The 26,789-nt window shown below is 39.8% G+C and overlaps 1 protein-coding gene across 2 annotated transcripts in view; it reads left to right on the forward strand.

Moving 5' to 3' along the window:
* The window catches only part of slc2a4rg (SLC2A4 regulator), a 40,450-nt gene extending 14,020 nt beyond the window's left edge, over nucleotides 1-26,430 (forward strand). The window contains exons 3-9 of one of the 2 annotated variants that reach the window (XM_085345137.1): nucleotides 9,435-9,535; nucleotides 11,609-11,847; nucleotides 14,365-14,465; nucleotides 15,910-16,183; nucleotides 17,229-17,369; nucleotides 19,190-19,317; nucleotides 20,628-26,430. In XM_085345137.1, coding sequence (XP_085201263.1) covers nucleotides 9,435-9,535; nucleotides 11,609-11,847; nucleotides 14,365-14,465; nucleotides 15,910-16,183; nucleotides 17,229-17,369; nucleotides 19,190-19,317; nucleotides 20,628-20,739 — 1,096 coding nt within the window. In that variant the 3' untranslated portion in view covers nucleotides 20,740-26,430. The remainder of the gene's footprint in view (nucleotides 1-9,434; nucleotides 9,536-11,608; nucleotides 11,848-14,364; nucleotides 14,466-15,909; nucleotides 16,184-17,228; nucleotides 17,370-19,189; nucleotides 19,318-20,627) is intronic. The other variant, XM_085345138.1, reaches the window with a different exon arrangement.
* The last annotated feature ends 359 nt before the right edge of the window (nucleotides 26,431-26,789 follow it).

Genomic DNA, 26,789 nt, shown 5'->3' on the forward strand with positions numbered 1-26,789 from the left:
AATTGTAGATGTTAAAATTTTTATGCCTTGAAGCCTGCTAATGTTTGTCATTAATGCACAATTCCCATATGTAGTTCTAGAAATTATGTGTGTGCATGTGTGTCCGAGTCTGAGACCCCAGAGACTTGGATGAAAAAGATCTGAATGTCTGACAGAAAGACATCTTGCTTGCACAAAGCATGACTTTCACTGGGCTAGAGCTCCATCGGGGCAAGTTCTCCCATCTGTTTGTTTGTCTGTGTGAGAGAACGAGTCTGTCCTAGTCTGACCAACCACTCGGCCTATCCTTATTGGAAAATGCATAACTCTCAGAGGGGAACCAGCATTTGCATTCAGCTAGTCATACTCCTCATCATATTACATCCAACATTCATTTTTCAGTGAGCTGCTAAATGTTTTAAAAAACAAAACAAAACAGAAAAAGCTAGGAGGCTGGACCAGCAGTGAGGTTTAATATTATTTCAATAATCTGTGACAGTTTTATCATCATCACTACCATCTCTCTAGTGTTTCCATGATGTGCTCTTATTGCTACCATTTATCTTATTAACTATTCCATTCCTGACGTGGCAGAGTGATAAAGGGACCATTTTCCTTACCTTATTCCCAATACTGTCATAAGGCCAGAAGCTCCACAGGGAGGCTTAAATTACCAAAAGATATGGTTTATGGCATTTTCCTCTATATTAGTCACTACCCGGTACAGTTTGGCAGGATTAGCGAGGAGCTGAGAGTAGGATGATATTCAGTGAAGATCTGGGTTGAGTAAAAAAATAAAAATTTTTGTTACATATAATACAAAATAATATATAACAAAATGAGAGTCTGTTTTCATGCCATTTTTATAATTTAATCTATAGATAGTTATCCAATCCCTGTGCAAGTTTTTAAATGTATTTCTGCTAATGGTTCAAATACATGTCGCGCAAAAATTAGGATGATCATTATAGAATAGAATAGAATAGAATAGGCATTTATTGTGATTGTACATTTACCACGAAATTGTGGATTTTGTTGTACATTAAATCCACAATTATTAGTTTTTTTGTGCATGCTTATCAGTCCACCACGAAACTGTGTCAAAGGTCGTCCTTAGATGACAAACATAACTCCTAACACATCTTTGCTTTTACTGCACAGTAAGCAAACAGGCTGTAGACAAACATTCAACTTAGAAGCCAGGTAATACTTTTGCTTTTAACGTCTTGCTTCACATTCATTTTTGTTTAGTTATTTTTTTATTTTTTTATTTTTTTTTTCAAATTTTTTGCGAGAGTGCTTCTACTGATGTGCTTCGTACAACCCCTATCTTTTTTAGGGGTCAGTTTATTTTACTGGCTGGAGTCTTTGTCTGTCTGACGGTGCCCTGCAGATATTTGGCTTTATAGGAGTAAGTAGAGCAGTGTGGCTTTGCAACAGCTTTGGTTTGCCTTTGCAAAACACAGGAAACCAGGCAAAGGCCTGCTCTGGCTTGTGATGGCAGACGAACAAATCTCAGGAGTAGGCAAGTGTAGGAGTGAGAAGTGAAGAATTTAAAACAAAATAAAAGCATGACTTCTTCAGGAAGAGAACTTGACCGTTATTCAAAGCCTTTTCACCATTTCCACTAAGTAGCATTTCTAGTATTTACTTAGTATTTTGCCAGTTAATGTGAGTACATTGAGTGACTGGGTGGTTTAAATTAGTTTGACCCATACATGTGATATGCACTGATGACTTCTTACTACATCAAATATAGATTCATATTTGTTTTGATAAGGAGTAGAGGTTTTCAGGCAGAAAGGTCTTTTCTTGTTTACTTCCTAGAGGAAAATAAGGGCACAGGCCAGAAGTGAATACCCCACATTCCCCCTAGCAACAGCATTGTTATTGGAGGGAACTAAGTTAGTTATGAGAGACATTAACACTATTATAAAGATGTCTAAAAATAAAACTACTGACTAATTGTAGTATTTATTACTTTGTAATAATATTACATGTATAAGCAATATACAGCTATAATACAGATTTAATGTCTTACGTGAGGTGGTAGTACCCTAAAGTGTGGCTATGGAAAAGTGACTGTGGATTTTTTTTTTTTTTTTGTATTCATTGACGAGGTGAGGTGAGGTTTAAATTCAACCCTTCTTCACTCGGCGTCTGGTTGCACTGGACTGTGTCAAGCTCGCACTGTAAATCTGATCACCTACGATTACCCCATGCACAGTTTATGAGCATGGTATGCAAGTCAGGCAGTGTGTCATGATCTACTTTGTCATCATCCTTTTAAGTGCTGTTGCTGAGTCAACATTTTCTCACTGAGGCATGTTCGTCACAAGCACCTGTGTGATCCTGAAATGGGATGTGCGGTTACTCGACACGAAATAACCATTATTCACTGAGGTTTGAATCAATGCGAGCTTGTAGTTCAGCTGAAATTTGTAGATATCATCCTCTGTGTTGTGTAGTTTATGACATCTTGAGTGAATCGCCACCGCCACAGAGGGAATCATGCCTTTTTCTCAACATCTAGCCGGTATTATTTTGCCAGAATAAAGCTATCTGTTGTTTGTGCTTCTCCCTAAGGGCACAGATTGCATTCTAGGATCAAGAGAGAGAAAGAGAGGGCTTTTTGTCCCACCACTGAATAACCATCACACTCACAACCCACTTTAAAGAGACACGGCTCCTGTCTGACAGCCTCTCTCTCTCCGGGGGTTCAAAGCTCGGAGACTTACGTAAGCGGCAACATGTGTATTGAATGGACAATAATGGCGGACTTAGGAATATACACACACATGTGTGGTTACATGCACAATGATAATCATACTTAATGCCTACCCACACTTCTATATTTATATACTTCACATATTTTTACATTGTATTCATTCAGTTCATACAGTGCATAGTACCTTTACATAGAAGTGTAAAGCAGGAAGCCTAGAAAGAGGCAGAGTGGACACTAACACCAGCTTGTGTTGGGTCAGGGATAGAGTGTGCTAATCATTACCATCTGCCTGCAGCAAAAATAGTGAGACAGAAAAAGATGAACAGAGGGCATTACGTAATACTGTGGAGTCAAGGCAAGATGATGAGGGGCAGCGAGAGTGTGGGATTGAGAGTAGTGGGTGTGGGTGTGGAAGGGGCAGCTGTCCGAGCTGCACCCCAGGCAAGAGGAACATCAACAAAAGCCTGGTCTTTTCTAATAGCCTCTATTGTCTTAACGTTACCTCATTGGACAGAATATCCCAGTTAGATGACATTTTGCTGAATGTTCTTCATTTTTAGACAACAGTCCTCATTTTCTGAGGGCAGCATTTACAACCCTCTTAGTCTGAAATAGACTGAAATCAAAAAGAAAGAAAACACCTATTACAGCAAGGGAGGAAAAAAATATGTTAGCAACACACTTTGTGGCTGCCATCTATTTACCTGTCAGCCTCCTTCACAGAGTGTGTGCATGAGGATGACTAATGCAGGCGGAGATATTACCTTTATTTTTGGTGTGCATATCTCTCTACCCCATGTGCATTTGGATTTGTTTGTGTTCAGTAACGATACCTCATAAGAAAACAGGAAAAACACCAGTCAGCATATGCTGAATGTGTAGGGTTAGGTTCCATGATGACTCAAACAGAGAGGTGCTTCAAAGTTTATTTTACTCGTGTGATTGTGATGCCGTGTTTGCTGTCTTTCTAACTGCCAATCACACGCAAGCCTCTGCCAATTTAAGGAACGTGCACCTGCTTTGAATATGAGGAAGTCAGCACACATACAGCACATACAGGCACAAAAAAGCTATCTGATGCCTGTTTTGGGGATCATGTTGAACACATGATCACATTGGACAGATAAGTGCTATTTAAAACCTCCACCACCGGGGCTTAGGGGAAGATCAGAGATTATTGTTGGCAGTGTGTTGCTCCAGTGAAAACTGGACCTGTCATACTGAAGTGATACAACAAACGATAAATATTACAAATACTGCCAAGTCCCTGTCCCTCTGCCTTAGGGCTGTTCGATATAACGATATATATCGGATGACGATATAAAAACGTCTAACGTTTCATTTTACGCTATCGTTTGTTTCGTGGTGTCGCAAAATAAACTGTTTAGGGCAATATTTTTTTCATCGTTTTGATGGTCACTGTAGTGGCTATGTTAATTTCTTAAAGTTCTCTCTTTCTCTTATATTTAATATAACCACACTACAGACGGACAAGCGCCTGTTTTTATGCGTTTTGGTTAGCAACAACGACGATAACACCATCGCGTGTCCGCTTGTTTATGTTCCACATAAACCTTTCACAATAAAGCTCAAGATCCTGTTGAGACTTTTCAAAATAAACTGAATCACGTGAAAGAGCAGATTATTTACGGATGAGAAGTAAAAAAGAGCCGCCAGGTGCTAAAAAATAAACCTTAGACTCAAACGTTAAAACAGGCTTTTCTCCGCAGCACGCCGTGTAATAAATACTCACAAAGAAAGCGGCGGCCGCTACAACTTATGTCTAGAAATGTATAGTTTCATGCATCTGTTAAAACACTCGACTCCAGCTACATGACGCGCAGCTGGAAACACTTCCCGCAAGTCGAGCTGCCCGAGATTCACAGAATTTACAGAAAATGTTACATTTTTGTGATTTATATCGTTATCGGACGATAGAATTCTTATATCGGGATATGAGATTTTGGTCATATCGCACAGCCCTACTCTGCCTTCCTCTTTTTTTTTTTTTGAACTTCTAAAACTGGAGTCAAGTGAGGCACAGTTTCTTTCTTGGTAAACAAGATAGATACATCAATGTAGTCTCATTGACATGCAGGAGAAGCCCTAGATAAGAGGGGGATTGTTGGTAGTCAGTTTTTATAAAATGAGTATATTCTTTGGCAGACAGGTGAGATACATCAGTGGCATTACATGAAGAAGAAATAGCAGATAGAGAATCCTAAATAGAAATCTGTTTTACCCCTCTAAAGAGCAAATCAACAGTTGAAGTGGGAAATACATGAGCCAATCATAGATAGGGACAGTAGAGGTTCACAGCAGTTTTAACTGTGTAATAGCAGCCATATCTAGTTGTTATCTTAGACATGAATTTATATTTACTGATCCACAACAGGAATTTGTATAGAATTGTACAGTACTCTAATGGGACACGTAGTTTTTATGTCAAAGTGAGAACCTAATATAATAATTGGCCTTGTTCCAATTATTTGACAGAGGCTTCAAAATAACTGCCCAAAGGCATTACCAAGTAGTGAGACACTTCTAGAAGCACCTTGGATACACATGCAATTATCAGATTAGGTTGGGAAAAACTCAGATGAAAGGTGTACTTTAGAAAAGCCAATAAAGTATGACAAATCTTCAGCCATATACACAGTGTATCGCTTTTTCAGTCATGTGTTTTGTAGCTGTTGACCTGGATCTTAAGTGGGCTATCGTTCTATAAACCAGGCAGATCCTAGGGATTTTGACTGGAATGGTAACTAGAGCAGAGGTGATGTGTTAAATATAGTGGGGAGGCCCTGTCGTCTCCCCAACAACAGCACAGAGCCCACTATAGTACCGGCTGGTGGTGCCAAATCGTAACTCGGCAGTATCAGAGTCCTCAAGTGTCCCCTTAGGAAACTTGGAAAAACCCCATGTTTTCCACATCCAAGTAATAAAAAGTCAGCTGGAAAATCATCCCACGGAAACAGCCCGCTCTTGCCTGGCTTATTGCAGTGCACATTAGGTGAAATGGTCATCTTTAAAACGTGAACTCCCCCCCCCCCCCCCCCCCCCCCCCTCCCCGCCCTTTCCATAATCACACCTTGTTGTTGCTGCCTGCTTCTTGGCTGGGCTTTAAGTGGCAGTCTCTTTCTCTCCCTCTCCCTGTATGTGCCTGGGCCTGGCTTGTTGATTTTTAGCTGGTTGTGTTGTGCTACTGCCAGAGGGGAGTGTTTTTGGCCCAGCCAAGGCCAATATAAGTTGAGGAGGAAGGAAGGTAAGAGGTTGTGTGTGAGCGAGATTGAGTGAATGGTGTTGTTTCTGCATGTACTTAAGTGTGCCAAACGCTTCAACCAAACTAGATGCAAAACACACACACATGCAAGTACTGTAAAATAGAGTTAGAACTTCCCAACTGATGTATTACCTGTCTCATAAAAGAGAGTTGTCAATGGCACTGCTTGTAAATTTAAGAGCTTCAATTGCAAATTATGTCATTATAGTTCAACAAATACCAGAGTTACCACATAGTATGTGCCTACACATGTTCATGTGTGGGAGGGTGGAGGGCTGCTATGTTTATCATGTCACTATTAAATTTACTGCATGCCATAAATGCACCACGGATAGCCTCAATGGTTCGTGTAAACATCCTGGAAACCAAAACCCCACCCTTCTCCTCTCCCAAATAAAAAAAAAAAAAAAAAAAAAAAAAAAAATATATATATATATATATATATATATATATATATATATATATATATATATATATATATATATATATACCACACACAGACCAACTTTGTTGACAGCAATCGCTGTTCTCTCTTTGCCTCACTCTGGGCACTAAATAAAGACATCCCCAGTTTAACTTGCTCCAAAATAAAGCCTCTCATAAGAAGATGCAGACAGATTTACGGCACATCAATGCTGTTGCTCTTTCAGCTGTCATCCACTCTCACCATGTTTAAAGGCTCCTTAGTTAGTTCACAGGCAGATGAGAAGTGAAAACAAGAGTAGCAGGCCGTGTCATTTAGTGTGCAATATCTGCTTTAGAGTGAGCGACAGACAGGGATGGTTATCTCTCTAATCTGGTTTTTATAAAATGTAAAATGTGACAGCTGTCTGCTTCTAAGTTGATGTAAACATTGATATCAAAGACTGTGTGATATCAAAGTCTGTTTAACTCCTCTCTGGAGGGGAGAGGGAGGGGAAACAGGAGGACAAAGGAGGGGGGAACAACTAAGCTGTAGTGCCTCTGCACCTCACTGTACAATACCTTGTGCAATACTTTTTGTAAATAGTCAACAGTGCAATAGACTCAATACTTGAAATGTGCAATTCACTTGTATTTTTATTTTTTATTCCTATTTATTCTATTTATCCCCTTTGTATATTTTATTTATATTTGTCTCTGTATTTATATATGTGTGTGTGTGTGTGTGTGTGTGTGTGTGTGTGTGTGTGTGTGTGTGTGTGTATATATAACAGTTCTGTAACTGTAACTTTGGTCGTTGCTGTGCTTTTTTTGGAAGTCGAATTTCCCAGAGGAACCCACCCGAGGGATTAATAAAGTTCTATCTTATCTTATCTTATCTTATCAGATTAGCTCTGCTGCTGTCAGCAAGAATAGAAGTCAATCAACAAGTGCCCTTTTTAGAAAAGGTTTCTGAAGGAGGCCTTTACTGTTTTGTTTTTGTTTAATCAATGCACACTCACACACATTAAAAACTTGAACCAGATGCAATGAATCTGTGGTGTAGTTATCATTGCTTTTTCTGGTAAGGAGGAAGGAAAACACTCAATGTCAGGAAATCAGGGTGGGTTGTAGGGATGGGTATTAATGAGTGCTGGGGTGTGCTGGAATGGGTGTGTCTATATCAATGTGTACGAGAGGGGAATATCAAAGTTTGAATGAGGCCATACATCAACTACAGGGATTGTTGTCCTCCCAGTTTGTGTTTGTTTTTCCTAATCTCTCTTGCTAAGGCCACACACCAGAAAACAGACATGCATGACTGTCAGTGGTATGCTATCAGAGTACTGCACTATATGAAGGCCAAATGGAAGGTAACCAAGAGCCCTAACACAAATTTTATAGATGGATTTTATTAAACGAGAGATGGAGGAAAATCAGAAGTATGTCCCTGGTTGGCCCGAGTTATTGCTGAAAACAAGGCTAATGACTGCAATAGGACACAGCTAATCTTGTTATCTCTTTATCTCTTGTCCTCTGTGTGTGTGTGTGTGTGTGTGTGTGTGTGTGACCATGGCTTCTATCTTGGCAGTATTTGAATATTATAGAGTATATCCTACCATTTTTCCAAATGTCTGCGTTGAATTCACAAACACACACAAGTTTTGGGATGCTGGAGAGTAAAACCAACAACTTTTGTGGGAGCACATTTGTGCTCAGACTGGCTGAAAGATTCCTCCGTATCGGGTACATTCCATTTTGATCTGTTTGCTTCCTATCCGACGCATTCTCATCAGCGTGGGAGCTTAGGCACTTTTTAAACTTTTTTTCTGCGTGTGTAAAATGTTTTAGAGACTTCTCATTTGAAAATGTGTGTGAATGTGCGCAGATACACGTAGACTTGCTGATTTTGAAACGTACTTCTCTTGTTTGTTGATTCCAGCATGAAGTTTGTGTTTTGTGTGTGTGTGTGTGTGTGTGTGTGTGTACGCGCACCGAGAATTCAAGAGTGGATCTCTGCCAGGGCTTAGGGCTTGGCTGAGAAAATGCCTCAAACCAGTTTACTCTGGTTGTGTAGTGAAGAAGTCTGGGGCGGGACTAGAGCTCTTAAAGCTGCAGACTCTATTCTCTATGAGAATATGAGTATGTGTCTACTGTGTATAGCACAGATCGGTAAATTTGGATTTATATTTATTTACATACATATGGTACGGACACTGGTATATCTTTTTCAGGATGTTACATGAGAATTGAAATCTGTTTATGTGTGTGCAAATGTGAACAACTGTGTGGGGATGAACGCTTGGCCTGGCCTCAAATAGTTTTCCCCACATTTTGCTTTCAAGGACAGTAGAAGTCTTAAATAGAACCAACAGGAATAATAAGTGTGTGTCTGAAGCAGATAAGCTTATTTGTCTTTGCAGGATCTTTTTTCTTTTCTTTTTTTTTTAACAAGAATGCCTTATGCCAAAGCACACTGTTTAGGCTGTCTGTGCCTGTGTTTGTGAATGTTTTCTGGTGTCAGTTCAAGTGGGTAGTATGAATAAGATTTAAGATGAGGTTGGATTGCTTTGCTTGGGGCGTTCTGAGAAGGAACTGAGCAAAAAGCATGGTTCTCCCCTCTAAGCGAGGTTGCACAAGCTGTGCAGAAACACACCACAAAACACTTTCACTCTAGAGGCTTTGTCCCCGTGTTTGTATATATGCACACAAGCACATATTTGAACACACACAATAGTAAGTTGTCTAAGATTTACTGTACATGAAATTACATATCTCTCTGTCTTCTGGCTGCTTGTTGGACTTGTTTACCTCCTAATGTAAATTTCTTCTAACATCACAGTTTGTATTTTGTGGCTATATAGAGAATTGTATGTTTCTCTGGGGACAAGGTTAAACTTTTTTTTTCCTTAAATATTTTCCAATACTCTGAAAAACAGACAAACCTCTGTTTAATAGAGCATGGGGTTGGTTAGACAAGAGTACCCCTTAAAACTACACCAGATATGTTTCTTGTGCTCAGTGTGCATTTTTATTTTTCAGGAAGCCGTCAGGTCACGCTGATAAGGAGGTGATGGCTGCCACCGTCCTGACCTCACTGTCCACATCACCTTTGGTGCATTACCCTTCGTCTGCACCCACAGGTAACACCATTGGCTCGGCATCAGTTGCATTCATGCACCCATGCACCTACTGCTCCTTGAGTGCAAGCTGCTTTGTCACACACTGACTCATCCACTGTGTTTAACAAAATCAAGGACATTCACTTTGTGTTGCTCGCTGGGGACGGTGCTCATCACAAATCACTTGATGTTAGTTTACCCTGACACAGGCTGAGCTGCTGACTCGTTGATGTGTTAACATGTATTTATCCCAGAGAAGGGTCACGCAGTGTTATTAGCACTTTATTCCATCATCTTTCCATGCATGTATGTTTACCCAAGCCCAGCACTTACTGCCAACTGTTTAGCCTTGACCATTTCACCACAGCTCCTTTTGCTGTTTCCAGTGTTGCTGTGGTTGCTATTACCATGCCAACCACCAGACGGTCAAAGTCCTGACAGCTTTTTAGCTCAGCGCTAAACCCGGGCTGCTGGTTTTTTGCTCTCAGGAAGAGCTTCTATAGTTTTTATCTCTAAAGGCTAGAAGCACCCTGTTGACACTGCTGCACCATTTCGGACATAATAGAAATAAACCAAGAACTGTAAGCTTTCATTTTAGAAATGATCTGTGATGCAGTCATTAGATCAGATCAGAGGATGCTGTGAGTTTATGATTGCAATGCTTGATGAAATGCTTATTTGACAAAATATTTCAGAAAGGGGGTGTTGCTTGATTACTCTGTGGTAAATCACAGTGGTGCTTTTATAAAAAGTATCCATGGCTGTATGGATCCCTGTTGAGATTGGATAGTTTTTTTTTTATTTAATGCAACCTCCAAAACCTTTCCTTATATTTTTATAACTTAAAAATTAAATTGTTTATTTATTTATTTGTTTAGCTCCTGGTGCATTTGGTTGTTTAAAAAAGTGGCAGGTTTTTGTTTTTATGAGTTGAGACAGGATTGGATATCCTATTTTTATTTTTATATTTTTTGTGTGAAAACACACAGTCCACTGAAGCCCCTTGATAATTCTGAAAAATAGTTTGATAACCCTTATCTCTTTATATTTATATGGGAAACAGTTATTGAATTGTAGAAGGTCTCTCCAAAATGTATGATATTAGTCCTTGCTCTGTGTTTTTCACTATAATTTGCCTGATTAAAAGTCAGATAAAGCCATTGTGATAATCAAGTCTTAAAGCACTATATAATTGATCAACAAATTAACAAATGTATTGAAAGGGTTTCTGGGCCTACACACTGGAAATCGTATAGTGTTTGTTCTGGGAAGTAAAGAAAGTTTGGACTCAATGGTTGAAGTTTCAGTATACAGTAGCTAAAAAATATGTGGTGTAGTAAAGAATCCATTGTTTTAGATATTATATAATTTGTGGAAATAAGCTTCTAAGGTTTACAGATTAAGACATATGTTTTAATTATTTTGTGACATTAGAATTGGGATTGTTTTGCAAGAGAGCCCCAATATTATGTTTCCAGTAATACAAATTTAAAATTGAGAGGTATTATCAAAGAGTTCTTATAACAGATCAAGTTAAAATTGGTTGTCCTGTTCAAGGCCATCTTCTTGTGCACCCCCTGGACTGTTGGTTGTTTTTGTTTTTTTGTAGGGCAGCTGTCCACTTAATTTGTGTCTGCGATGGCCACTGAATCTGGTCCAGTGTGCCAAAACTGCTGCCCTTCAATTTCATTGTTATTTTTGGGGAATGGAGAAAGTTGCAGGAGGCAAATCTAATGAGGGGCCCATATGATGAATGAAAATTGTTATGTTGTCTGGCCAAAAAAACTCAAAGTGTTCTGAGCTGGCACTCTGGTATGCAGCATGGTCAGAAGATGACGGGAAGTGATTTGAAAATACCAGCTGTGTTGGAAGCTCAAAGCTGTCTTCTCATCCATGAGATGGCCAGATTTAAATGAGCTAAGTTTGCTGTTTTTATGGACCTGTTCTCAGAACTTCTATTTTTTTCTCATACCTCACTGGTTCACATTTGGCTCTTAGTTCATGGTCAAATTTGTATGTCTTCAAACATAAAACATCCTCATTTCAGTCACGTCTTGCCAATAACAATAAGTTGTTGTGTTGTATAAACTACAGCCCCCGAGCCGGCCGGCAGAGCTTGGAAAGAGGTGCTGTCAGCTAGCTACAGCAGTTCGACCAGCGGCAACTGGAGCTGGGATGCCAGTGACCATTCAGTCCCCTCCACTCCGTCCCCACCACTTTTAAACGATACAAACAAGAGCTTCCCGCTCTCGTCCCAGGGTGATGATGGCAGTGAGGATGTCACAGAGAGCCCGCACTTCATGTTTGAAGACCCCATACCTCGGAAGCGAAAGGTAAAGATAAACGCTTACGTCCTGACTTTCTTTCTTAACTTGGGCAGTTTTGTGGCATCCAAGCGGCTTGAGGCTTGAGGCAGTGGTGTCACACCTCTGCAGCTTGGACTTTGTTTTGGTCTCAACAGTTTTTTTTTTCACCTCACTACACCTTAGTACACCTGATGATTACAGTTTGTGTTTAGATTTGGTGTAGGCTGCTGGGGGCTTCCAATAGTGCACTGAGCATTTCTTCTTCTTGACCTTTTTTTCACTCTGTGTTTATACACCACACTGTGTTTCCACAGCATGTATTTTGTCCTGTCTCACTCCTCTCACCCCCAGCTGATTGCAGCAGATGGCTGCACTGAGGTTGGTTCTGCCAGAGGTTTCTTCCCATTAAAAGGGAGTTTTTCCTTCCTGCTGTTGCCAAGCGCTTGCTCTTAGTGGGTCGTCTGATTGCGGGAGTGTTTGCTGTATTATTGTAGGGTCTCTACCTCACAATATAAAGCCCCGTGAAGTGACTGTTGTCAACTTGATAAAGTTTCATAGAGAAGTTTAAAAGAGGAAAAAGCAGATTCAATTTTAGTTTTGAATAGGAAATAATCAGTGGTTCATCCACCCATCTGTCCATCTATTTTCTTAACCACTTGTCCAACTTAGGGTCCCAGGGGCCAGGAGGCTATCCCAGCTGTTATAGGGTAAGAGCATTTAACACATGTCTAGGCTAAATATATAGAGTACATCCTGAAGATAGTAAATCAAGCTGAGCTTGTATACAAACAGCTCTGTACCTTTCTAATTTTTAAGTACTAGGTAGGAGATAGAAAATCCACAACACAAACAGTCAAACATAAGCACTAGGCAGGTTAAATAACCTCTTACATATGGCCTGCCACTCTCTGGTTGTGTGGACGATTGATTATATTCTTGCTTTTACTTCACCTCCTCCGTTTTGTACTACAGAAGCAGTCCAGAACAGCAAAATGTTTTTGCTGTCAAGTAGCTTCCAATTGCCTTTTCAGTCCTTTCAGGGAAAGAGGTGGTAGGGTTTTATAACAATGAAAGAAAATCGGCAGACTGTGTAGGAATGAACAGCAGGAAGTAAGCATGCAAGGGATGCATAAAAATGAGGGCAGTTGGAGGGTATAAAGACGGAAAGGAGAACTGATGCACAGGGTAGCAGCAGAAGGAGAAATCAATCTCAATATTTCCTCCGGCCATACGGTGACAAAGGAGAGCTCATATACTGTATATGTGGGAGTTTGCAATTGAGCCTCCCTGGAGTGAGGCAGCAGTGAATATATGAAAACCATAGAGACTCCAAGGACATGCCATTCTATAGATAAGCAGACAGGAAATTAAGTAGGATGATGCTGGGGCAAGTATAGAAAAACAAGTTGTGTGGAAGTGGGCTTAAAGGTTGGCTAATTTGCTGGTTAGCTTTGTGTTGTGACATAGCTGTCACAAACTCTTAACAGCAACTACCCCCACTGGATTTTAGGCTGTCTGATTTTTGTGCGGGCATTGAATTAAGAGGATTATTTAACATGACATTCACTAGTCTTAATGTTACTGTGGTAAGAGGCAAGAAAAACACTTTGAGAATTAAGTGATTTGTGATTGTTTGTAGGATTACAGATTAGCTTTGCTGTGTACTTTTTGTTGTAAACAGCTTCATGGGGTACGTGCATAAAGCTAGCAGCAGTCAAAGAGTTTAGGAGTTTGGCCTCTTGTGTTTTTGAAGGGTTTAGGGGTAAGTGTATGCTGTAGGAGTCAGTGAGAAGTAGTTCAGAGGAATAGCGGTGCAGGAGAAAGTTAATGTAACTATTGTTAAAAACCTGCTTTAAACTCGTTTCTCTTGCCCTGCTTCCTCTGTCTCTCGGGCTCCCTCCCTCAGTTCTCTTCTTCTTGCCCTTTTTTCTCCAGAGGCTATTGGAAGGTAATAAAAGCACACACCCACTGTCTTTCACCCACTGTCTTTCATTAGCAGCAATGCAAGTCCCTGCCTGCTAAAGGGACAGCTGCCAGGGCCTGATATGTGGAAAAAGAAAATAAGTCAAAATAAAAAGTGGCAATCTATCTCTCATCAACTAACAGCTTCCCATTTAAATGAACTAAGGTCTTATGTTTTGTTCTTTTGTTGTTCTTTCTTTTGGTAAAATCACAAAAAAAACAAGAGGATCAGCTATGAGAAAAATTTCCAAATTACACGTCTAGTTTTGTGAGAGGTCTTGAATGTTTTGTTAAACAGTGTGACCAGCCTTTTATGTAATCACCGAATTATTTCCTGTGCTATATATCCCCATTCCATCCCAAAGAGTTCCCACTGTACTCTTACTCTTTCTCAACAGAGCAGTTCTTATTGAGGAGGCCACACAGGCCATCCCATGCATAACTGAGTTATGCAGAAAATGTGTTCATTTATTTATTGTTTTAATTGCAGCTTGATTCTCACTCAGAAACCAGAGCACAACTGCTAAGATTTTGCAACAGCCAGCTAACTTTAGTTTTGTTTTTGGTAAACGTCTCTTGCAGAACTCAATGAAGGTCATGTTCAAGTGCTTGTGGAAGAACTGTGAAAAGGTCCTCAGCACCTCCTCAGGGATCCAGCGACACATCCGCACCATCCACCTGGGGTTAGTTGGTAGTCATCACAAAGTAAACCCACACAGTGTTGAGTTACTGCCTTCAGGGCTCAGCAGACTGTATTTGTGTAAAATATGACCAGATTACAGCTGCATATTCATGTTGTGCTGTCAGATGTTTAAAAAAACGATTAAATGATTAGAAAATTGTAGGCTCTCAAAGATAGTTGTTTTTTTTTTATATTGTGTGTATCATGCACTTAGCACCATGCTTTTCTTAGCTAAATACCTAAACATACCCATGCCACCGTCATGTGTTTTATAATCTCAAGAGATCACACGGATATTCTTTTTTGTGAAGCTGTCATTGTTTAAAGCTGTGTTTTCTGTTTGTGTTAGTAATCTCTTTTCTGCAGCTCCAGATAATACTCCCATACCTTGTGATTTTAAAATAGTGTGGTAAGACAAGAAAAGTGACACACATTGCCACAGTTTGGATGGTGTCCAACTGGGCTATTGAATTACTGTGCCTCTGCACAGGTGCTCACAGGCACATTTGCTATCAAAAACCATTCAGCCATGGAACGTATGCAAAGGTTTACAAGTAAAACATTTTCATTTTCTGGCATGAATTTCTAACTGCTCAAAAATAAGATTTTTTTTTTAGGGGATTTAGACCTGCTGTGCAGATATAAATCCTGAAAATACAGGTGTTTAAGCCAAGAAGCAAGTACAGCAAAGATAAATGATCTGTCTCAAAAGATAGAAAGACTAAATTGATTACACCAAAAAAGGCAGTGCTTGAAGGAAGATTCTACATTCTTAAGCAAAGGGCACATAAAAGGTTAGGTGAATATTACAAAAGGAAAAATGTATTCACATTGTATTCACATCACAAGTTTATGGAGGTGAATAATTATGACTGCAACTGTGCATTGCCCAGTTAAGACCAATTTTTCTCAGCTTAACCCATAATTTATTACAGTGCATGGAGATGTTGTTTCTTTTGCAAGACATCACATTATATTATATATGGTCAACTGGCATTGATGAGTCATGCTGTGGCTGTTTTTGCTGTGCAGCAGGTACGCCTTGGGTAATCAGAAATCACTAACAGAAGGCTTGAAAGCGATTTCATACCTTTATGCAATTCTAAGTTAAGAGAAAGAGACACTGTTACTCGAAGGATTATTTTCTCTTGTGGGCGTTGTACTTAGTTTTTGTTTTTGTTAGTTTAATTCCCAGCTTGTATGTTTAAGGACCTTTGCAGCACACTGGGTTATACTGCCCCCTTCTGTTGGAGAGAGTACACTTTTTTTTGTTATAATCAACAACTTGTCTATCCGTATTTATAGGTGTCTATCTTGATTCCGTCGTAATGTATTGAGAGCCTGTTTGTGGTTTCTTATCATTATCACTTGTATGTTTACAGTTTTTCTTAAAAAACAATTTAAATGTTTATTTTAAATCGGGAATATATAACCTTCCCCTGTAGGCGAAGCAGCGACTCTGACTACAGTGATGGAGAAGAGGACTTCTACTACTCAGAGATTGAGGTCAACATGGACAGCCTCACGGAGGGCTTGTCCAACCTCACACCCACTTCCCCAACCACAGCCGGTCCGCCGCCCATCTTCCCTCCACCGCTCACCGATGTCCCTCACTCCAAGCACATCAACATGAATGGTTCGCAGTGCCACGCCCCTTCACTGCTCAGTCAGTCAGCTCCCTCCACACTCTGCCACATCCGCACTGACCATGCCTACCAGGTAATTCACATTCAGCGCGAGACAAGACACACAGAATAGCTGAAGCTGCATTTAAAAAAATAATAAATAAATAAACCAAGACAAAACATTAAACATTTGGCAAGTACAGCAAAGATAAATCCAGGATTCAGTATTCTAATATGTGGAATGTGCAGAGGCAGTTTTTCAAATCAGTGAAAACAAACAAATAAATAAATGAATAAATAAAGAGGCCAGGGTGAGTTACTTAGCTCCTACGCCAGTGTGGGAGTATGTAACAAGGAGAGAAGCAAAACTTTCTGGCAAATATTGACAGAAGTTCACATGACGAATGAAGTCCGAATCCAGTTTTTGCTCATTTTGATATCAGAAAAGTTTTAGTTATTAGATTTTCAGATCATGGTTAAAGTCCTGTGTAGTCCTGTTTTAGGTGTCTATGCCTTCTTAAACCTCTTCTCATTGGCCTTCCTTGCCTGTCTATGCGCCGTTTCTATTGACCCGTCCTTGAAGGTAAAATTACATGGTGTCAGCTGGAAGTTTGGTTAAAGTTTAAATACTTTAGGAATTCACAGAATTCAGTCCTTTTCATTGGCTTCAGGCAGGATCACACTTTTAGTTGCCATGACAACTGAATACACATATTAAAGAAACAGCAATGTTTCTTTTATGCAAAGAAACTGAATAGGACTACTTCATTTTCTCTGTATTGTACTGTATGCGTACTCTTTTATTTATCCTAACTTCATATTCTTCCTGCTATTCCTTATACTGCCGTTTGTGCAACATTTTGCAAGTGCCTGCCAGTTTTGGTTAACTAAAGTTTTCACTCAAATCTTTTTATTTGTGTGAATTTAAAAATATTAGCAGTTTTGTTGTACATTTGTGATCAGTATTTAGTTTAAGGCACCTTTCAGATTAAAAGCTGAAGATATGCCTTCCTTTCTAATTTATACAACCTATTCCCTCTGTGATCTCTTATTTTCTGTTTCTCTTTGCTCATTTCCCATCCCTTCTCGTTTCTGTTGTGTCTTCTCCTGGCTATGTGGGGTGGCTGTCCATGTTCCAGGCCACCGCTCCAGTGAGTATCCCAGTGGGTCCTGAGCTGGCTGGGATAGGCAGTGGTAATGGGATCGGGCCTGGAACTGGGACTGGCAATGGCATCAGTGTGTCGTGGCAGTCCCCTCCTGTCATTTTTAAAGGCATCCCGGTGAGTGAGGCTTTATCTCACAACCCTTTTAACTTCATCTTAACTTCTCCACTGCTCTTTTCATGGAAGCTTTTTTCACTTTTTTGTTTTTCCTGTCCTTGCTTCTTTACGCTATGTTCTTTTTATACAGAGAAGTGTCAGTCTTTGTTTCTGTACCTAAAGCAGTTGACGACTCTGTTGGTTTCAAATGATCATTATCTAATACAATTTGTTTGCTCAGTGCAATGGCTATAACATGATACCAACAGAGTTTACCACCACTTTGAATGAAGGCTCGATTGCACAACCAGCAAAAGAAAAGCAGAGTTCTTTTGTCTTCCACTGTAGATAGTGGTAGTTTTCCCACTGGTAGGAAAAATTGGAGCTGGAAGAAGGAGCAGAGTAATTATGGAAAGGCAGTTTCCCCTGTTTTGTTACGGTTGTGTTGCAGAGAACTTTTAAGTCATGCTCGTGCCAGTGTCTGAACCAAACAAATGCAAAATTTAAATGTCATTTGTATATTTGTGATAAACCTGTGTGTGTGTGTTTTATAGGTGTTGCACAGTACACTGCTCCACAAAGTGATCTTGTTTCTCTTAGTAATCAAAAACAGTGAAAAACATAGACATATAAAAATGACTTTTTAGATTGGTATTTTGTTGTTGTATTTTTAATTTCTTTGGGTATATCAAATGAACATTAATTCTGCATTAAAATGCAAAGAAAAGACTGCTATTTTTACTTTTCACTTCAGAAATATATGTAATTTGCCAAAGGGTGCTCAGACCACTGAACAGTATGTTCACCTGCCACTTCATTAGGTACGCCTTGCTAGTACTGCGTTGCTCTCTTTTTTCTGTAGAAGTGCCTAATTTTTTATGGCATAGATTCAATGAGGTGATGGAAACATCCCTCTGACATTTTAGTGCATATTGGCATGATGGCATCCTACGGGTGCTGCAGATTTGTTGGCTGCACATCCATGATGTGAATCTCCACTATATCCCACTACCTCTATTGGATTGAGATCTGATGACTGTGGAGGCCCTTTGAATACAAAGAACTCACTGTCCTGTTTAAGAAACCAGTTTGAGATGATTTGACCTTTGTGACATGCTGCATTATCTTACTGGAAGCAGTCATGATAGAATTGGTTCACCAGAATCCTGAAGAGATTGACGTGATCAGAAACAATACTCAGCAATACTCATGTCATGCTGTTTTAGTTATGATTAGTATGATTAGTTTGATACTATGGAACCCAAGTATAGCAACACACCATTACACCATCAGTAGCAGCCTGAACTGTTGATTTAATATTAATAATTTAGATTTGTATAGCACCTTTCAAGAAACCCAAGGACACTTTACAAAAGAGTATAAATAATCAAAAAGTCTAGAGGTTGAAGGCTTTGTTGAAGTGATGAATTTTAAAAAGTTTCTCAGGAGTCCAGTGATAGAAGGCGGCATGCTTTCATGCTGTTTAAGCTGAAATCACACTCTACGATCTGCAGGCAGCAGAAATTGGCAATCATCAGACCAGCTGACATTGTTCAAATCTTGTGTTATCCAATTGTTCTTTTTTTGTCCTATTATTAACTAACAGGAGTGACACGATGTGGTCTTGTGCTACACTAAGGTACTGTAGTTCATTAAGACAGGGGCAGAAAAATCCAGGTTGTGTCTTTCTGTTTTTCAGCTGTCATCATTGTGTGGTTGTAACTGCATAAACATCATGTGTCTGTTCAATCAGTATTTGATATCTGATCATTTCTCTTGATGAAGCTGGTCTGCTCTCTGTCAGTATGATTTTGAGTATTGACTTAATGACTCTTTTACAGGGGGCAACAACTCATGTTCGTACAGTTAGCATTGGAGAAAAGCGGCAGCCAGCACCTAGCTCACACGCCATTGTTAACAAGAACCACCCACTGATTATGCCATCGCCTAAATCAACACAAGGAGCCAGGTATGCATCCACAATTTACTTAGAGTGCTGATTAAGTCTGCTTGAGTCAAAGTGCTAAAAGTACTTTTGCTTCATAGGAAGAATGTTTGGGATTTTAAACTGTTGGTCAGCTGGTGCTTTTCTGTGTGAAGTGTGCATGTGTGTTCTAAAGGTGTTATAAATTGGTTATAGGTGTGGATGGGAGTGTGAATGACTGGCTCTTTCTCTCTGTTTGCAGATTCAGCATTTGATATCAAATGTGAAATCTTTTCTTTCTTTTGCATTTTTTTCTTACTTTTGCTTACAAATATATACAGTAAAAAGCATCTACGTAGCATCTGGGTTATAAAAATTAAACCTGCATTCTATCTAAAGGCCACCAGATGGCGAAAGCTGTGGTTGCTAAAAGACTTATGGTTCTATAGAAATCTATGGGGAAATGACTCTCTGTTTTGACCTTTGTAAATACTTGCCTGGTGAGTTTATGGGCTCACTCACCTGTTTTAGCTCATACTGAAGTAAAAAAATAAGATTTTGAAAATCTTGGCCATACTGTAAAAAATGGAGCATTATCAATGGTATGAAACCGCGTAGTCATTGGCTAACAACTTGTAAAACACAAGTCAATAGCCGACAAAGCACATGGTTTCACAGTCAGACGTGCCCCTCCTTGTCAGATGGCAAGAAACGCTCATTTCGAGGGTGTAAAACTGGACTTCAGAAACCAGTTGGTGACGTCATGATACCTGCGTCCACCTTTTTTTAATTGTCTATGCTTTCAACACACTTCCCATTAGTTCCCTTAGAGGAGTCTGCAGGAAGTCCATGCAAACTCCTCAGGCTGGGAACTAAAATGAAAGATTTTGGCTATTGTAGCTACAAAGCTATTATCATTTCAGTGGGTCACAGTAGGTTAAATGAATAAAACTGCTGCTTGCACTAATATACTTTCTGAAACGTGAATGTGATTACATTCGTACCTGTGTGATGTTATTGGGCTGGGTATTTAATTCTGCTGATAAGTAGTTTGACTGTTTTAAATTCTTATAATGGCGTTTGGATCATATGTGTAATTATAATTGTGCACCGCCAAAAGCCTGTGTTACTCTTCAAGGTGCTGAACCATGTCAGATATTACATGTGTATAGGTATAATAATATCGGCCTCTTCAAAAATGGTGTTCTTGTACTGAATCACTGAATTATTTAAAAGAGAGATACTGTACCTACTCACCTTTAAGCACATTGTACGTACATGTTTGCCGTTTGCCCATGTGTGTGTCTGGATGTCTATGTGCATGTCCTTATGCTGTCACATCTGCTGTTACCAAGGAAACCCCGTGGGGAGGCGAAGAAGTGCCGAAAGGTGTACGGCATGGAGAAGAGAGACATGTGGTGCACAGCCTGTCGTTGGAAAAAGGCCTGTCAGAGATTCACCGACTAATAAAGTCCCCTTCCTCGGTCTGCGATATGAGCTCTTCCCCTCTAGGAGCGACAGCGAGGTGGACACTTCCACTGAGGAAATAAGGGGAGTCTCTTCACAATGGAGTTCTCAGCACTGCTTCCTCCAGCCCAGCAGTGGGTTTCGCCTTCACTCTTTTCCGTTTCCAAACACAAAGACAAAACAAAACTGATGCTTCAAAACAAACATTTTAAAAAAACTTCTCGAGAGAGAGAGAAAAAAAATCTTTATGCAGGTTTGGATACTTTGTTCTAAGACTGAAACATTTTCACTCTGTTGAGTTAAGGAAAAAAAAAGAAACATTTAAATTCGATTATAAGCCTTTTGATTTGAGTTTTTGTTTTCAAATTGCTTCAACTCAAGGCATTGTTTAAAGACTACAAATAAGCTTTTGGGCATGCTCTGTTGTTTATCAGAAGAGCATCATGCAAGCTACTGTTTTTGAGTCGGATCATGGGTTAACACCTGATGTGCTTTGTAAGACCTCTGTAGCATATCTGTTTCTCAGTGTCACTGTTTAAGGGACTCCAAACCTACCAGGTGCAAAAAGCCTGTTCACTTACAGCCAGCAGATTTGGCGTAAGCTCTACCATCTCTGTCTTCAGCAGTCTGGCTGACTGCATGTCGAAATGCGTTTTGTCCAGTATCAAACAACTAGTTTGTTACACAGATTCAGAGTAGCCAAACAGCTATATTTGTTTTGCAAAGCTGCACAAAAACCCTTCACACTAAGTGGTACAAAAATATTTCCTGTGATGCACCAAAATGTTTTCAAGATATGTATTTCCCTCTGCTCTTCTCTCTACTTTTAGAAATATGCACCTTCTTTTAAAGTGTCACGGTAACAAAAAAAAGTGGACATCTGTTTCTTATACTGTGTAGTTTATTTTCAGCAATGAGTTGCTGACGCAACAAGTAGATTCACTGTGCAATTGGCAGAGTTGCAGGATTGATTATCATCTGTCTTGCTTTGTGGTTGAGTTGAGGCTGAAAGGCTGATAGTTTTTTCTTCTAACAGCTGATGCTCTTAAAGAGATTGTTTACCACGACGATACGTGAATGAGAACTGCCCTTTGAAACTTTAACTTACAGTCTGACTTATTATCTGACTTGATTGCCACCTGATGATGACAATCAGGCGCTCTAATTCATATTCTTACAGTTTTAAGAGGACAGGTTACTCACTCTGCCATATTTGGAATAGTTAGCATTAACCAGCATTGCACACCACAGTTAATTTCATAGGTCTGAAATTATCTTTTGCTCTGGTGTAACATTTGGAAATAAATAAGCAGGATTAAGTCAAGTCAGTGCGGGGCAGGGTTTTTGTAGATTGACTGATTTATGTAAACAATTAATGTAGCAATATTTTACCAAAATGAAGTCTTACTTTTCAGATTAGGCCTATAAGAGTAAAGGAGAGGCCAAGGTTTCCATGCTTTAGATAAAATATAAGTGGGAGATTTTTAGAAGGTTAAATTCTTTATTGTTCTTTTTTCCCGCTCAACATAGCCCCTTTAAGGACGTTTTACATCACTACTGGAAATTTAAAGTAAATGGTTACGTCTTAAAATCCCATTTATCTGAAATAAGCAACAGAGAGCAAAATAAAAACAAGATATTTTTTAGGTTGTCCCTGTTTAAAGGTTAACTAGCTTTAAATTGTGAGCGTCAATGGCAAAAAGCACTTATAATTGACAAATAAATGACATGAGTAATCTATGTAGTGATCTGTTTTTGATATTAATTAAACGAGCCATCTTCAGTGTTCTGGCTGACTGATGGAGGCTCTCTTCCAAGATTTTACAGTACACATCCTTGTCCATTGGCCCCTTTAATGCGGTGAAGTTGCCCTGTGCTCTTAGCAGAAAGACAGCACCAAAGCATAATGTTTCCACCTCTGACTGTAGGGATGGTTTTCTTTGAGTGATACTCAGCATTTCTGTTCCTCCAAACATGACAGGTTGCGTTGATGCCTCACTGCAGCACTTTCTCCAAAGCCTGCTGTGAATCACTTAGATGTTCACTGGCAAACTTAAGATGGGTCTACGTGAGCAGGGGGACCTTGTAGGTGCTGCAACATTTCAGTCTATTACAGCGTACTAGTGTGTTACCAATGGTATTTTTGGTGACTGTGATCCCAACTGTCTTCAGATCATTAACAAACTCTTCACGTGTAGTTTTGGGCTAATCCACCACCTTTTTCATGATCATCCTCACACTGTGAGGCAGGATCCTGCAAGGAGCTCCAGACTGAGGGCGATTGAGTCATTTTATATTTCTTCCATTTCCCAAAAATCACACCAGCAGTTGTCACTTTCTCACCAACCTTCCTACTGATGGTCTTGTAGCTCATTCCAGCCTAGTGCAGGTCTAGTGCAGCCAATCAGTGGAGATAAAGGACTATCTCTAACTGATTGGCTGTAATCTGTATGCCACATGGGCACATAGCCAATCTGTTGGAGCCTGAACTCTGGCTGGGTTGTAGTAGATGCTTATTTCACTCACTGATTGCAAGTAAATTTATGATGTTTATGTAATGTTGGTGTTTTTTGGGGGGGGGGGATTTTTTGTTTTGGTTTTTTTTTTTGGTTTGTTGGTATTCTCCCTTAAAAATTAGCCACTGTTTATTTCTTTGTAAGTGAGCAAACTTGTAAATACAGCAAGGGATGAAATAATAATTTCCCCCACTGTGTATGGTAGCACTTCCCCCTTCTAGCATTAAACACACACGAGCACTTATTGTTGTTATTGAACATTAATTTCCCCACCTTTTAAAAGAAAAGCATTATTCCAGTGGCATCTCACATAAGCTAGGTCAGCAGGCCTCTAACGTCAGAAAATTAACCATTTCACCAAGTGCCAATGAAGAGAACACAAAAAGGAAAAGATATACTGAACTAATCAAGTTGCACTAGGTTGCACTGTGCAAAGACGCGTTTTTATAACTGAAAATTTTATATACGAAACTTTTTAAGTGAAAGGGGTATTTTGTTTTGGGCGGGGTCGTGGGTGGGAGGCGTATCGTCACTGCCTGATGGAATAAATGGGGTGTCAGGGGCAGGGGTTGCGAACCTCTGCGGTTCCCCATTATTAGCACGTGATCCTGAGAGTCAGTGTCTTGCACTCTGTGTCAGAGTTGTTGTACTAAACACGGCAGTGCTGCCAGCTTTAGGAGCGTGGTACTGGAAGTACAGTGAGGTACTCGGTAGTCACTTTGCCTTTCCTTGGAAGAGTGCCAAGGGATGAACGCAGCACCAGCCTTGTCTCAGTGATGGGAAAACACCAGTTTTAGCCAGTAGCTACACATTATCAGCTTGATAACAAATGCTTTACAGTGTTTTATTGCCTGGAGTTTCTTTTCACAGTACAATTTTTATCCACAAAGCTCAGCCTTGTGCTTCCTTTACTTAAAAACAAGTTCCTGCTTCTTTACATTTTGCTGAAAAAAGTAACATGTACATATGTTATTAGTGCTGGATACCACTTTTTTATTTTGTATCCTTCGCTGAGCTTTGGGTTAGTGTCAAATGCACCCCATTTTAGCTCTTTCTCTCTCTCTCTCTCTCTCCTCCCCATCCGCAGTGCAAGCACTTTCAGATTCCACCAACGGCGGTTACAGGCCAGCGCTTTAGCAGGCAGAGAATGGGACTTTTAGCACCTGTTAAGCTAGTATGACCCTCTGCCTGCCACAGAGGCAGGTTTTTTGTTTTTTCTTAAGTTGCACTAAACTGGCGTGTGAGGGTAAGTCCCTAGACTTGTTTTATTAGGAGTTTTGTTCTTTGAGTGAATCTTGGGTAAAAACATGGGAACAAAATTGCTCTTGTGTTAGACAAGAGAACATTTGTGGTGACAAGATCAGCTATTACCCCTTTTCAGCTACATAATGAGAGATGGAGATAGAAGTTGACTGTTTGTGGGTGTGCACATTAGCAGTAGATGGAAAGCAGTGACGATATAGATGGTTTTGTGCATTTTCAGGGCTTTTTTGTACATATGCAACATAAAGAGAACCGTGAGGTTGTTGTGGGTTTTTTTTCATATATCGCTTTTCTTTTGTTTGTTGTAACTGTCATATGAAAAGGAATTTTTTTTTTTACAGTACCGAATGTTTTTCTTTCATTTTTAAAGTTGTTTGAGAAGTTATAGTGAACAGATTCAATGTATATTGTAGCTTAGAGGCAAAGGGGAGAAAAACAAAACATGTTGAATGTAAAACCTATAAAAAAAAAAAAGTATAAAGTCTTTTTTTTGTTTTGTTCTTGTTGTTGTAATAGTTGCTGGCTAGTTGGTATTGGCCTGTAGTGAACCTTTAACATGTCCTGATTTTTGGTATCCAAATCTTTAACACCCACAGACAGCTGTTGCCGCAGTGCTAAATCATATAAAATGGCACGACCTTGCAGTATTGCTTTACTATCCTACTTTGTGCAATGAAACGCTTTACAATGGAACAAGAACTAACTTGCTTTTTGGTGACGTTCACACTGTTGCTGTTCTTTTACCCTGGCATTTTTTTTTGTTTTTCTGTGTGGTTATCATTGTCAGAGGTGTTGTTTGTGGATTTGATGTTAAGTTTTGTTAGGCAGGATAACCTTCATCATGGGGCACCATGGAAATTTTTGATCCTGCCTTGCACATTCCAATAGATGGCATGCTTTTAGTGTCTTCCAACTTCTCACATAAAAACAAACAAAAAACAAAAAAACATATCCTTTCCACTTCCTTTTTACTACAGCGATTTTCCCGATCACCTTTTCCACTTCCTGTTCTTGTCCTGTCCAGCTTTATTGTGGTCACACCCAAGCCTTTACCCAGTATATTAAGCTAAACTAAACCCTTGAAATGTGCATCAGAAAGCCTTTGTTTTGCTGTTGTTTTGTTCTTTTTTTGTTTTTTTCAATTACGTCAAAATTGATGTGGTGCTTTTGTGAATGTCGTCTGTAAACCAGCAGCAGCAAAGCCAATAGATCTCCTTCCAAATCAAATGTAATGCATTGCAATGGCAGCTCTACACAGTTCTCTGCTTCTTCTACTACTTTGCTGTGTTGTTTGTCTGGGAGTTTACTCCGTCTGTCACTTCTCTCATCCGATGACCTATTTTTTCCCCGTACCATCTCGTGTTTTTACTGAGCCTTACGCTGGCTGGCATAAAAACCAACCTTTGCTTTTTATTTCTCGATTGATTGATTGATTGTCTGGTTGAGTTTGAGGTTATTTTGCATGTCTAGTATCGCTCATTTCCCCCCCTTTTTTTCTTTTTCGTTAGGAGATACAACACTGAAGGGTTTTATGTGTTAGATTTCCCCTCCAAGTATCCAATAACCCAAGGCTGATGTAGTCTGTTTTTCACCAGATGTAAAAATGCTCATTGCAACCCGTAACACACACAAACACACAGTGCTAAGAGCATTTTGTGGGAAACTTGACGTCAGTCTTGGGTCTTCACTGGAGGGCAAGATTTCTCCTGTGTGTGGGCTTGGCCTCTGGTCCTCATCAGCAGTCCCACGCACATGGAGGAAGCACTTTCTGAGGAGTGGTGCACTCAAGGAGTATTTGTGTGAATGTCAAGCTCATGACGAGAGCTTGGAAAGATGGATGAAACATGTATGATGTCGATAATGTGATCTCTGTGATGTAATGTGACAGAAAGGAAAATAAAACCTAAATGGAAGCAGCCTTGTCATCGGGTTCATTTGTTTATATGAAGATGACTATGACTATCGAAGTGTAAGCTTCAAAGGCAACAGTGGATTCATTCCTTCTGCTTTTGCTACCTCGGCTGTCTTTTGACTTGTGTATTCCTCCCCCTTGTGGACAACAGGTGGTGTGACAGCACCATTGCTATTAGCTGTGTTCATGAAAACAAAAGGCACAGCACACACTGGTCACTTCTTTACAGCAGCAATTTCAAAATTTATTGAGACTGATTGGTTTTTGCAAATAATAGTCAAGCTAATTCTTCCACTAAACATGAATTAGAAAGAGGCTTGGACGGCTGGCGGGCCTGTCCCAACATCAAAACAGGAGGC

This window comes from Diplotaxodon limnothrissa, linkage group LG20 (assembly GCF_057381915.1).
Source record: "Diplotaxodon limnothrissa isolate DT_005_m linkage group LG20, D_limnothrissa_male_GT1.1, whole genome shotgun sequence".
NCBI lineage: Eukaryota > Metazoa > Chordata > Actinopteri > Cichliformes > Cichlidae > Diplotaxodon > Diplotaxodon limnothrissa.